The sequence below is a fragment of the Apodemus sylvaticus genome, chromosome 6 (assembly GCF_947179515.1).
Source record: "Apodemus sylvaticus chromosome 6, mApoSyl1.1, whole genome shotgun sequence".
NCBI lineage: Eukaryota > Metazoa > Chordata > Mammalia > Rodentia > Muridae > Apodemus > Apodemus sylvaticus.
The window spans coordinates 21,951,701-21,965,316 of NC_067477.1; the positions used below are offsets into that span (position 1 = coordinate 21,951,701).

General features: G+C 40.4%; 1 protein-coding gene across 1 annotated transcript in view; it reads left to right on the forward strand.

Moving 5' to 3' along the window:
• The window catches only part of Rps6ka5 (ribosomal protein S6 kinase A5), a 177,531-nt gene that overhangs the window by 139,860 nt on the left and 24,055 nt on the right, over positions 1-13,616 (forward strand). Inside the window, exons 8-12 of the mRNA XM_052185249.1 lie at positions 4,174-4,324; positions 8,309-8,470; positions 10,815-10,940; positions 11,304-11,437; positions 12,031-12,124. Coding sequence (XP_052041209.1) covers positions 4,174-4,324; positions 8,309-8,470; positions 10,815-10,940; positions 11,304-11,437; positions 12,031-12,124 — 667 coding nt within the window. The remainder of the gene's footprint in view (positions 1-4,173; positions 4,325-8,308; positions 8,471-10,814; positions 10,941-11,303; positions 11,438-12,030; positions 12,125-13,616) is intronic.

Here is a 13,616-nt window from a genome sequence, read left to right on the forward strand (position 1 = left end):
ATGTATTTGTAACTCAGGGAGCAACTGCTAGATGGCCGAGGGTGGTAAGCAAGGAACCTTCAAAATCAGACAAAGCTGCCAAAAATCCTTTGTTCTCAGTCAGTGAACTGCTTTAACTGAGGAAGACCAAATGAGGGCTCCATAATACCCAGAGTGAAGTGACAGCCTGGAGCTTTCTGCCCCCTTGGTAGCCAGCTCCATATCTAGAAAAAGGCAAACTCATGAAGTTGCCCATGTAGCCCCAGAAGCCAGGATACTGTGTGCAGGAATCTAAGCTGAGAAATTACCCACATTATACCTGGGCAAAATTTCTTTTTCTTTTCTTTTCATCTATTTATTCATTCATTCATTCATTCATTCATTCATATTCCAATATCAGACCCCCACTCCTCCCAGTGACCCCCTTTCCCCTTCACACAATTCCTTCCCATCCCCCTTCCCTTCTTTAAGAAAGGGGAGGTCCGGGCTGAAGAGATGGTTCAGCAGTTAAGAGCACTGACTGCTCTTCCAAAGGTCCTGAGTTCAAATCCCAGCAACCACACGGTGGCTCACAATCACCCGTAAAGAGATCTGATACCCTCTTTTGGTGTGTCTGAAGACAGCTACAGTGTACTTAGATAGAATAATAAATAAGATCTTTTAAAAAAAAAGGCATTTGCCCTGTAAGAAGGGGGAGGTCCCCCTGGGTATCACCCCACCCTGACACATCAAGTTACTCCAGGACTAGGTACATCCTTTCTCATTGAGACCAGACAAGGCAGCCCAGTTAGGGAAATGGGATTCATAGACAACAGAGTCAGGGACAGCAACAGCCCCTGCTCCAGTCTTTGGGGGGACCCACATGAAGACCATGCTGCACATCTGCCACAGATGTGCAGGGGACTCTGCTCACTCTTTGGTGGGTGCCTCAGTCTCTAGGAGCCCCAAGAGTCCAGTTTAGTTGACTCTTCCTGTAGATCCCTGTTCTCTTAATCCTCTTGCACTCTTCCACAGGACTCCCCAAGCTCCAGCTAATGCTTGGCTGTGGGTCTCTGCATCTGTTTCCATCAGCCGCTACTCAGGCTCAGCTGAGAGGTGGAGCCTCTCAGGGGACATTTATGCTAGGCTCCTGTCTGCAAGCAGAGCAGAGCATCATTAATAGTGTCAGGGATTGGATCTCGCCCATGGGATAGTCTCATTTTGGGTCAGTCAGTGGCTGGGTAACTTTGCAGCCCTGACAAGTAGACAGCACCAGCCGCTGTGTCCTAAGGACTCCGCCTCTGTGAGTTTGGGCTGAGATCCAGTACCCAGGGACTGGGAGGTTACTTCCTACTGTCTCACTGCAAGTGCTGACTTTCATGCTGCTGGGTATTGTTTTGTTTTTTTCCTGTGCTGGTAGATGCCCATTTCTGATAGACAGCTGTCAAATTATGGCCTACAGACAGTAGGAAACAGATTTAATTAGTGAAATGTTTGCAGAGTATGTTTTTCTAAGGATAAAGCAAACTATAAATACCTTATCCTTGTCCTAGGTAAACTTATGTAGTGTGTAGGAAGATAGGAGAGAAAGACATGAAAGCGCATGTGGGGAGTTTTGATAAATGTGTGAGTGGTAAGATACTCTTGAAAGTACAAAAGAGGTGTGGTTCCTTGGGGACCAGGTTGTCAGGGAGGTATTCATAATGGAGCTACAGCGTGGGCTGTGCCTGGGTGGGGAAGGAGAATGCCATGCACAGCAGATGGTGACAGTTGTGTGCAGTGGCACCCTAGAGCCTATGCATGGAAAGTTCTAGATTCCCTTGTCACACTGTGTTCTCAGTGAATCTGTGAAATTAAGTTCATCTTGTTCCTATTAAATTAATGTTCATAATAGTTTAAAATATACACAAGAGGTGCTGTCAGTAACAACACCCAGAGCAAGACATAAGACACACCTATAATCTTAATACCTTAGACATAGAGATAAGAAGAGCAATAGCTCAAGGTCATTCTTAGCCATAAAACCAGTTTCGGGCTGTCCTGAACTACATGAAATGAGACCCCATTTCAAAACCAAATACCACCCTAAAGACAAGCAAGACTTTATTTTATTTTGCTTTGCTTTTTAAAAAAAAAAGACAATAGTTCTATTCTTTGATAATTATATGTAAGCAATTTTGATCATATTTTCCTTTTATTCTCCCCCCCCCAATTTTCTTCTAGACTGACCCCTCATTTTTTAATAACTCATGAGGGCTACCTTGTGCTGTTCATAATCTTATGGGTATGGGGCCATCCACTAGAATGTATTGACCTCCCAGAGCCACGCCCTTACAGAAATCTGACTTTCCCTCCCAAGAAGCCATCAACTGTCAATACTTCCACACCTAAGAGTAGGGCTTATAAGCCTTCCTCTAACTGAGTGTTTTTGATAGATACCATTTTAGAGTTTTTCATTGTTACAGTATTTTATTCAGACTAGAAATTCTGTATCTCACAATTATTGCCTAATTTTTATAATAAGCATTCTCTAATTGCCAACTCTTTGTAAACATTAAGTTTTCGGTGACTATGTAATGTACTGTTAAATAAATACCCACACCTCTTTTTAGTATTAGCAGAAGATGAGAATGAGGTTTACAGAAAACTTTATAACTCAGGGAGCCTACAAGGAATTCTGTGACTCTGGGAACACATGGAAATCAGACTGTGAGAGCCAACAATGTCATCAAGTAGAAAATTATACAGTTGAGTGAAGACACAAATCCATGTGTCATGGTTTCAATAGGAAGTGTCTTCACAGACTCAGGGGTTGAAAGCTTGGTCTCTGTTGGTAGTTCGTATTGTTTTAAGAGATTGGGGAAATACTAGGAGGTGGGGCTTAGTTGGAGGAAGTAGGCCTCTAAAAGTTGTGTCTTGTCCTAGACTCTTTCTCTTGTCTCTATTTGCCAGTCCCCATGAGACAGGCGTCTCTGTTCCCCTCCATGTTCCCCTCCATGTTCCCCACCACGATCAAGGTTTTAAGCCTGCAGCCATTGAGAAACAGCAGAGGATTCGACAGCAAGAGCAGAAAGGGATCTGTCTGTCTTTCTGCTCTACTCTTCTCTTTGGTTCCCAGGATAGAGTTAGAGGAGTAGAATCAGCTTTAGCATTAGCATTCTGGCTGTAATTTCCTCCCCCAAACTGTAGCTCCAGTATCATTTGATGATTCTCAGTAACTAGCTGATACAAGTTCTCTGTCTGCTTTATGGTTACATTAGAATGAGGGACTAGAAGAGCAGTTCACACTGGTTGAGCACTTGTGCTAGACTGAGTACGGTATTGGTCACTATTCAAGTCTTAATTATGCCTCTTAGGAAGATATTACTATTACCATTCTATAGGCAAGGAAACTGAGAAACAAAGGAATCCTTTAACTACCTCAAGGCCAGACGGCCAGTAAAGAACAGCAGAGCGAGTCTTAACTTCTATCCTGCCTCAAGTTCAAGGTTTTACCAAACTATGATTTTATACATTTAGGTTTTAGGGGGTTTTTCCTACCTATTTTTATTGCTGTTTGGTGTTTTGTTTCTTTTTGTTTTATTTAGATTGGTTTTGTGTTGCTGGATATTAAACCTAGGGACTCATACTAGCCTAGGGCTTTCCCACTGAGCTGTGTCCCCAGCCTACTTGTACACATATGGCACAGGATCTTGTAAGCCAAAGGAATGAAACTTATCAGCGTGTGCTAAGTAAGGCTCACAGGTGAAAGTACGCTCTTGGATTGGAGTTTTAGAAATATGATCAGAGAATATACTTCTTACACAAACAGAGTTGCCTTTTAAGTTTCCCGTAGCGAGTGCGTTTTCTCTCTCTGACTCCTATTCCCTCAAGCATTGGCTGGTAGCATGTGGAGAACAGATGCTATTGCCCCTGAGAAACCAGGCTGTAGTTATAGATATAGTAGTTATAGATAACAAGACTTAGCCCTGAGTCACACAGTGCTGGCTGTCCTGTTTCAGCTCACTTCCCTGCTTCCTTTTGGGCCTTTAAAATCGCACTCACTGGGAAGAAGTGAGGGAGAGGAAGATTATAGTTCTCGCTTGCCTTAGTTCTGATGTCGTTAAAGAGTTGTTTAAATACTTTAGTCAGGATCACTCTGAATTTACTTTTAGTAAAATATTTATTGTTATAACATCATGCTCTTGTTATTCTAACAGTAAACTTTATCCACAGGAGAATCTTAAAAAGTGAGCCTCCATATCCCCAGGAAATGAGCACAATAGCTAAAGACCTACTTCAGCGTCTTTTGATGAAAGATCCCAAGAAGCGACTGGGATGTGGCCCACGGGATGCAGAAGAAATCAAAGAACATCTCTTCTTTGAGGTGCAATTTAGGAGATGAGTATATTTAATCCCTCTTGGGATCACTTCCTCCTTTCACCTTAGTCCCCTAATTCTTATGATAGATAATGTTTAGGAGGGACCAGAATTCTACTTATTTAGACCTGAATGGCTTTCCCACCTTAAAGCACTAGGAGTGAAGAAGGGCATGATAGCATTACATTTTCTCCACAGTGATGCGCAGCCCCTAACACTCAAACCGTTGTCGGTACAGAGTTTATGTTTGAGAGTAGAACTTGAGAATAGAGTTGCCCAAAATATTGCCCCTGAAGTCTCATTGTGCTCAGGTTTGCAATGGGTTAGGCCACATTCCTGGCCATTGAGGGTTGTGTGTAGCCTGTAGGTTGGACACAGCTGATGTAGGTTTTTGGGTTTGCACGTGAACTGAGGAGATGTATATCCTTTGTATGATTCATGAGCTGTTGTACTGGGTTCCACCTTTGGTTACCAACTCCATTGCCTCCTTCTGTTTCCAGGAGAAATTTTAGACCCTTCAAGCCTGCCTGGCTCTCTGGCAGTGGCAGTGGCAGACATTTCCATTCGCTTTCTCTGCTCTGTAACAGTGCTTTTCTTATGAAAAGGCCAAGTGACACTATTCCCCAACACCAGCACATCTGCCAGTTTCATGTTCTCAGTTCACTCCAAGTAAAGGCTGATAAATAGTGGGAGGGTGGCTGAGGTGCGTAGTAATTTCAGGCTAAATGGTAAAGCCTGAAGTGGCATGGCCTCTATTTCTAAAATCCTAAACGTTACAGCATTTAAATAACTTCATATATCAACAAGCATGGCCTTGGTGGTTAATGTCTGCTGGAGTCATCCATGTTATGTTTTTATTCTGTAAAAATTTGTATGATTATCACTAAGACAAATAAACAGGGTATAGCAAGCAAAGAAGAACAATTACTTCAGTTTAGCTTTCATAGTGTTATTATCACTTGTTAAATATAAAAAGCAAAAAAAAAATGCCCAACTTCATTAGTCATTAGGGAAATGCAAATCAAAACAACCCTGAGATTTCACCTTACACCAGTCAGAATGGCTAAGATTAAAAATTCAGGAGACAGCAGGTGTTGGAGAGGGTGTGGAGAAAGAGGAACACTCCTCCACTGCTGGTGGGGTTGCAAATTGGTACAACCACTCCGGAAATCAGTCTGGCGGTTCCTAAGAAAACTGGGCACCTCACTTCCAGAAGATCCTGCTATACCACTCCTGGGCATATACCCAGAGGATTCCCCAGCATGTAATAAGGATACATGCTCTACTATGTTCATAGCAGCCCTATTTATAATTGCCAGATGCTGGAAAGAACCCAGGTATCCCTCAACAGAAGAGTGGATGCAAAAAATGTGGTATATCTACACAATGGAGTACTATTCAGCCATTAGAAACAATGAATTCATGAAATTCTTAGGCAAATGGATGGAGCTAGAGAACATCATACTAAGTGAGGTAACCCAGACTCAAAAGGTGAATCATGGTATGCACTCACTAATAAGTGGATATTAACCTAGAAAACTGGAATACCCAAAACATAATCCACACATCAAATGAGGTACAAGAAGAAAGGAGGAGTGGCCCCTTGTTCTGGAAAGACTCAGTGAAGCAGTATTCGGCAAAACCAGAACGGGGAAGTGGGAAGGGGTGGGTGGGAGGACGGGGAGAGAAGGGGGCTTATGGGACTTTCGGAGAGTGGGGGGCTAGAAAAGGGGAAATCATTTGAAATGTAAATAAAAAATAATACTGAATAAAAAATTCAATTAAAAAAATATTACTGTAAAACTTTAAAGTTGAGTAACAGTGACAAACATTTAGAATGAAATGAACTCAGTATTATGCATTGACTGAGAAATATTACTTTTCAAACATACATTATATCTTGTTCATACTTGAGCTTAAAAATGAACAAGTATGTAAAATTAAACAATGCTCTATTGTCCTTTTCTACAACTTCTTTTTTCTCAGTTGTTCCCTGAGCTTGTGAATATTATAGTATGTCTTTAGTATGGGAGGTACTTATCTTCTTGACAGCTTGGAATAGTAATTTTAATTTATGTAATTGCTTTCACTTTTAAATGATGGGGTAGACCATAAATCCACTTACAAAGATCCGAATGATCTTTTCTCTCCAATACTATAGAGGTAGGAAGAATCATAATAGCATTCATTTCTATACACTGAACATTCTTCTGATAACAGTGAATTTCTTTAAATTACCCTTTTACTCTAGAAGTTTGTCATTTTTAAAGATTCTTCTTAAAAATTTTAAGAAATATTGTGTTTGTGCATGCATGTGTGTGCGTGTTCATACATTCATTCATGCTCACATGCACACACACACACACACACACACATGAAAGAGAAAAGATAAGTCATAGGAATCAGTTCTTTTCTCAACCTTTTTTCAACAAACTCAGACTGTCATGTTTGCCAGCAACGTCCTTGCTGTACTGAGCCACTTGACCTGGCCTAGAATTTTTCTTGATGTATGGTCAGTAAGTGAAACACAGAGCGATCACAGCCTCATAGAGGAGTGCACAGGAGCTACAAGTGGGCAAAACCCTAATCCATACTCTCGCTCGCTCGCAACAGAGACTTCAGTGAAAACTACTTAACTCTTATGTCTGGGCTCAGATTCTTTCTGAGACAAATAAAAAAGAAAAGTTATCTTTAGCATCATAACTGAAAAGCCTGAAGAATTACCATTTAATCATTTCTACTTCCTTTATAAGAGATCATATTTTGTTAATTTCATCAAGTGTAAGTTTCACAGTTCCCATCACTCAGTCAATATCCATCTTTAAGTGTAAATCACCACTTCTCCTATTGATGATGTTTCTTTCTGTCTTAATGGTAGATAGAATGATAGTATCATCTTATATTGAAGACAGAGTAAGAGCTCTTTACAATTCAGTTCAGTGAGATCTGAGGATATTTTAATTTAAAAAAGGAGCATAAAGAAGCAACAGAGGGTTGAATTTGAGTAATAGAGAACATGTCAATTACTCAGACAGTGTGTATGGGAAACAAGAGGCAGTATCTAAATATTGAATGGGGTTGAATGAGCTACAATGACAAGTGTCACTTAGACCTCCAGTATACAAACACATTTGACTTGTGGCACTTTTACTTTGTAATTGTCCAGTGACCCAAAGGAAAACCAGTATGAAAGTAGAACTCAGTGAGCCCCTAGAAAATAGGGGTTGGTATCACAGTCACAGAATACACTTAAGTCATTATAGCCATATTTTATGGTTTGAGGGAGTTGTTGGTTGGTTAGTTGGCTTTCATTTTGGCTTAATTCTTTTTTGCCAAGGCTCGGTACAACAGTAATTTGTTCTGTTATCTCTGAGGTTATGTCTTGGTGCCCTCTAGAGGACACTGAGATTCCTGCAGTAAGAAAGCAGTTTCCACATACTACAGACTGAAAATGGGATCATTCTTGAAAAAGTGGTATTTTTAATCCTTAGTTTGAAATATGCAGTATTATTTTTAATCATACTTACTAGTAACTGAACTCTTAGCCAGGAGTGGTGGTGCACACATTTAATCCCAGCACTTGTGAAGCAGAGGCAAACATATCTCAGTTCATAACTCTAAACCCCAGGGAGTTTAGAGTAATGCTTCTCAACATGTGGGTGGTTCAGCCATCAAACCTTTCACAGGGGTTGCCTAAAACCATCAGAAAACGTGGATATTTACACTATGATTCATAACAGTAGCAAAGTTACAGTTATAAAGTAGCAATGCAAATGATTTTCTGGTTGGAGGTCATCATAACATGAGGAACTGTAGTAAGAGTCGCAGCATTAGGGAGGTGGAGAACTACTGCCGCAGAGAGTTCCAGCCTGCCAGAGCTACCAAGTGAGACTCTCTTTAAAAAAGGGAAAAAAGTAATTATATCTTTTGTTCATAACATAGTTTGATTTTTCAATTTCTGCTCTATCCCAATCTTTTTTCTGTGCTCTAGAAAATAAATTGGGATGACTTAGCTGCCAAAAAAGTGCCCGCACCATTCAAACCAGTGATCCGGGATGAGTTAGACGTGAGTAACTTTGCTGAAGAGTTCACCGAGATGGATCCCACCTACTCTCCGGCAGCTCTGCCGCAGAGCTCCGAGCGACTCTTTCAGGTAAAGCTACAGCGTGCCACACATGCTTTGGAAGAAAGCCAGCTTTCCTAGTGAGGTGGTTTGTTGGCATAAAATCGGAATTCTATAATCTCTTCAGAATTAAATTTAGATATGTTGAGGTACAACCTTTAAGTTTGCAGTTTACTAAATAGTAGACTTTTAATGTATATGTTTTAAGTTTTTGTTGTTTTGTTTTCTGGGGAATTGGGTGTTTTTGGTTTGGGGTTTTTGTTTTGTTTTGGTTTTTTGTCTTGTTTTGCGACAGAAGTTGGAGTTTCAGGATTTGGATTGTTTTAGAGGAGTATTTTGTTTGTTCATCTGAGACAGGGTCATGCTGTGTAACCTGGAGGTTCTGGAGCTCACTATGTAGAACAGAACTTCTGCTCCTCCATAGCTCTGATCAAAGGTGTGCATTAGAACACCCAACCTGTGTTTGCTTTTTATGAGGAAGTCATTTTATACTTGAAAATTCATTTCTGTTGAGGTTCATATGAAAATTACAATGCTATTTTATTTTTTACTCCATTCTTTAAACTATTCTGTGTTACCTAGACCTTTATCTTCAATGAATAATAAATTATAGATGCTCTCTAATTCTTAAAGTCTTGAACTGAGGGGCCAGAGATATAGAGTGCTCGCCTAGCCTGCAGGAAACTCTGGCTTTAATTTCTAGCACTACATAAAATTGGGTGTAGTGGCACTCACCTGTAATCCCAGTGTTCCAGAGGGTAAGAAGTTCAAGGTCACCCTCAGCTGCACACTGAATTAAGGCCAGTGAAACCAGTCTCTCATATATATACATATATATACATATACATATACATATATACATATATATGTATATGTACATGTACATATACATATATATATATATACATACATACATACATACCCCCAGAGCTCCCAGGGACTAAGCCATCGACTAAAGAGCACACTTGGAAGGACCCATGGCCCCAGATGCATATGTAGCAGAGGATGGCCTTGTTGGACATCAAAGAAAGGAGAGGCCCTTGGTCCTGAGAAGGCTCAGTGCCCCAGTGTAGGAGAATGCCAGGAAAGGGAAGCGGGAGTGGGTGGGTTGGTGAGCAGGGGGAGGGGGGATAGGATAGGGGGTTTTCCGAGGGGAAACGAGTAAAGGGATGGCATTTGAAATGTAAATAAAGAAAATATCTAATAAAAAAAACGGAGGAAGGGAGTCAGACAGATTTATTTTTAAAGACTTTGGCTTTAAAGTCCATGATTTTCCTGCAATAATGGTCTATAATCTGGAACCATTAGCTAAAATAAGCCCTTCCACCCCAAGTTGGTTTTGCCAAAGTATTGTCTAAAGATTAATTTTTATAGTTTTGTGCATGCATGTATGTATGTATGTATGTATGTATGTATGTATGTATGTATGTATGTATTCGATTCCTTGGAGCTGAAGTTACAAGTTGTAAGCTGTCTGATGTGGGTTATGGGAACTGAAAGAGTAGTGTGCACTTTGAATCACTGAGCCATCTCTTCACTGCCTGTAAGAGTGTTGGATTGTTTTTGTCAGTATTTTATCACAACAATATGTGTAGATATATGTGTGTGAGAAATGTTATATAAAACACGTTGTTTTGTAGCGTAACTTTACAAAAATTAAATTTTTGTAAATTTTTTTTAGGAAAGGTTCTTTTTCAGATGCAAGATACTCTGCCTCTTGAAGTGTGTCATAGCTGCACTTGTCTTTGCACTGAAAGTGCCTGTGGTGTGGTTGGCTCTGGCTATCCAGAGTTCACCTCTTGCCTGACCTAGGACACTGGAGAACATGGGCAGCCTTCTGTGTAGGTGTTTGTTGGTAAACTAGTAACTGTCCTAGCTTGCACAGAGTAACCATGTGTCAGTTGTCACTCTGGCTTACCACATCATCCTTCCACTGCGCTTGTTATTTTCCAGACCTCAATTTTAAGCTTCCTTATTCTGAAAACAGAATACAAATTCAATAATTGCTAAATTAAAGATGAACTTTTATGAAATTTGTTATTTTTCTAGTTTTAAACAGTTCTTAGGCCACTTTATTTGATGTGTTGACTGTATCTTTTCTGAGGTCAGTTGAGTTTACAGGCTTGTATCAGATTTGGGAATAGAATAGGGAGGAAGTCTTTCTGCCTTTATTTTTGAGTTGGCCTAGTTCTGCCAGAAGATGGCATTATCTCCTTCTGAAAAGCATTTGCTATTGAGTTGATGCTGAATTTTGAGTGCATATAAATTATCTTCATCTGAACATTTTTTTTATGAAAAAAAATGATCACCATCTAGACTGTGCCTTGCGGTGAGACTGCAGATCTTTGTTCTTTAGCATCTCTTCTCTTTTTAGGGCTATTCCTTCGTTGCTCCTTCTATTCTCTTCAAGCGTAACGCAGCTGTCATAGATCCTCTTCAGTTCCATATGGGAGTTGACCGTCCTGGAGTGACAAACGTTGCCAGGAGTGCAATGATGAAGGTACATAGGTCTGGCAGCTCAGGCGTGGAGCTGTGGTTTGTGTGACTGTCTCTAAACACCACCTGATGTCTTAATTTACAAGATTACTCAACTAAAAGGCAATTTTATAAAATGAGTAAATAGTGGTGTTTTCCATAGAAGATGGTCAATATCAATGTGTATGAGCTCCTTTTACCATGATAAGGGATGGTATATTTTGGACAAATGTATAGATGAAAATATAAAGATACTAAATGAGTTTTAATGATTCAATATATTGCATTCAAATTTGTTAATCATTTCACATTAAATTACAGCTTTACATATGCCCTGTGTATTACTACCAACCTTTTATTAAATTACATGATGTTGATCTTTTATCAGGACTCACCGTTTTATCAACACTATGACCTAGATCTGAAGGACAAACCTTTGGGAGAAGGAAGTTTCTCAATTTGTCGAAAGTGTGTACACAAAAAAACTAACCAAGCATTTGCTGTCAAAATAATCAGTAAAAGGTATGGCCAGTCCTAGCAGTCTTTGTTGGGGCTTTATACTACTTAGGGAGTTCTGGAGATTGTGGAGAAGGAAAGCAATTGTTTCCTTTGCCAGGCTTTTTACACATAGGCTTATATGTGCCTTATCAGCTGATGTCTGATGTATCTGGTACTAATGTGTTCTGTAAAGTAATCAGTTTTGGACAAATCAGAATCTGTTGTCTTATATGAAAACTATCTTGTGATAATGATATTTAATCAGATTTGTTTGGTGACTTCTATTTGTTGAATATTTGAAGTCAAAAGTATTTAGCAAGCTTCCTGATGGCTTTGAAAACAGAGCCAGCTAGTTACTCTGGTAACAGGTTATTACCATTGCTAAACTGTCAGCAGGAAGCGCATCCATTTCTTCATATGACTAGCTCTCTTCTGATTCAGAGGGAATAATTTTCTTTTTAAAAAAGTTTTACTTTCCTGGTGGGTGGCACGATTATTACTTTTGTGGATATGTCATTTTGAGACTTTGACACAGGTATTCTGAATACACTGTAAATAAAAACAATCAGGGAGGAGGCACTGATGTAAAACTGCTGGAAAACTATTTGATCTTGCAGGATGGAAGCCAATACTCAGAAAGAAATAACAGCTCTGAAACTCTGCGAAGGACACCCCAATATTGTGAAGCTACATGAAGTTTTTCATGATCAGGTATTTCGTGGACTCCTCTGTCCGGTTCAACTTCTCACCAGTTTTAGTGGTGCTGCTGAGTGAAACTCAGGCACGTGTACTGTCATCCAGCCTCTGGGAAGGGGAGAGAGAGAGTAGTGCACACACTCACCTCTACATCAGTTCATCCTTTACTTCAGCCATCTTGGCATGGGTGAATGCCAGAGGGGCAAGTGCCTCTGTCGGATTGAAGTGTGCCTGTTGTGAGTGCGGCTGCCATCCACCTCACTTAATTCTGTGTGGTCAGTGCTTAGTGCCTTTAAGCCTTCAACATTCTTTACATTTCTAGCATCAAACAGACTGACTCTTAAGTCCACTTGCTGCAAGTTAAAGGACAAATGGGAAGCAGAAAGACAAAGATGCTCCCTGTCACCCTGTTCCAGGTGGCAGCATCTGCTCAGCCCCAGGACAGGCTGTCCTATGCTCTCTTCTTAGCTCTGCTTTTCAACAGAAGTCACACAGAAGCCTGTCACTTGGACATGGGGGAAGGATCGCTGTGGCTGGTCCATAGCACCTCTCAGCTCCCTCCATTTCCACCTCCTATGCCTGACACTGGACAGGTATCACAGCGTCCTCAGGACCTTAGCTTGTTACCCTTCTATGCCTATTAAGGCACAAATACCAAAACAAGTTCTGAACATGTCTTTTTTTTTTTAATTTTAACAACAAAGGACCTGAGATTCCCAAAGGTCTTAAGACTTGTACCAGGATCAGTGGCAATCTAGAAAAGAGAACCTCTTCTAAGCACACAGTATTCTGTTGCTATGACACTCTTGACTAGAGTAACTTTTGGGACTCATTTCTAAGTACCACGGCTAAGAGTTACTCATCATGGTGCTATCAGGTGGCAGCAGGGACACATCATAATTATAATTTTTGCCTCCATTTATGCAGTATGTGGTTCAGGCACTATACTGTAAACTCTTAATCCTTGCCTTAACACTGTTAAGTCAGAAAACGACTCATAGAAGTTCAGTTTGTTAATGGTAAGGCTGGTATCTTAAACCCTACCATCCCAGCTTCAGAACCCAACAAGCTTTTAACTACTTTGCTCTGCTATGTTAGAAGAGGCAGGTATACAACCTGGTCATTATGTCAGGTAACAGACATCTAACATTGGTATCATCTCCTCCATCCTCTGAAGCTAGAACTCGTAAGGATGCTGTCCTGGCCCTCCATTGCCTTCTACCTATTGGCCTCCTCAGGTCTCATGGGAGCAGTGAATACCCCGTCCATTTGAGGGGATTAAGGACAGTGTCCTATGGATGCAAACACAGAGAAAACTCACCTATCAATCAAGAAACTGATGGATGATCTCAGATACCCCCACCTGTAGTTTTGCAGCTGTGACCCTCACTGTATCTCAGCCCAAACATTGGATCTTGGAACTTCTGACTAATGTCATATCTTAAGAATTCTATACTGAGTTTTAAAACATGTTGAAAGCTTATTTTTGGCAATTATTAAATTTAAG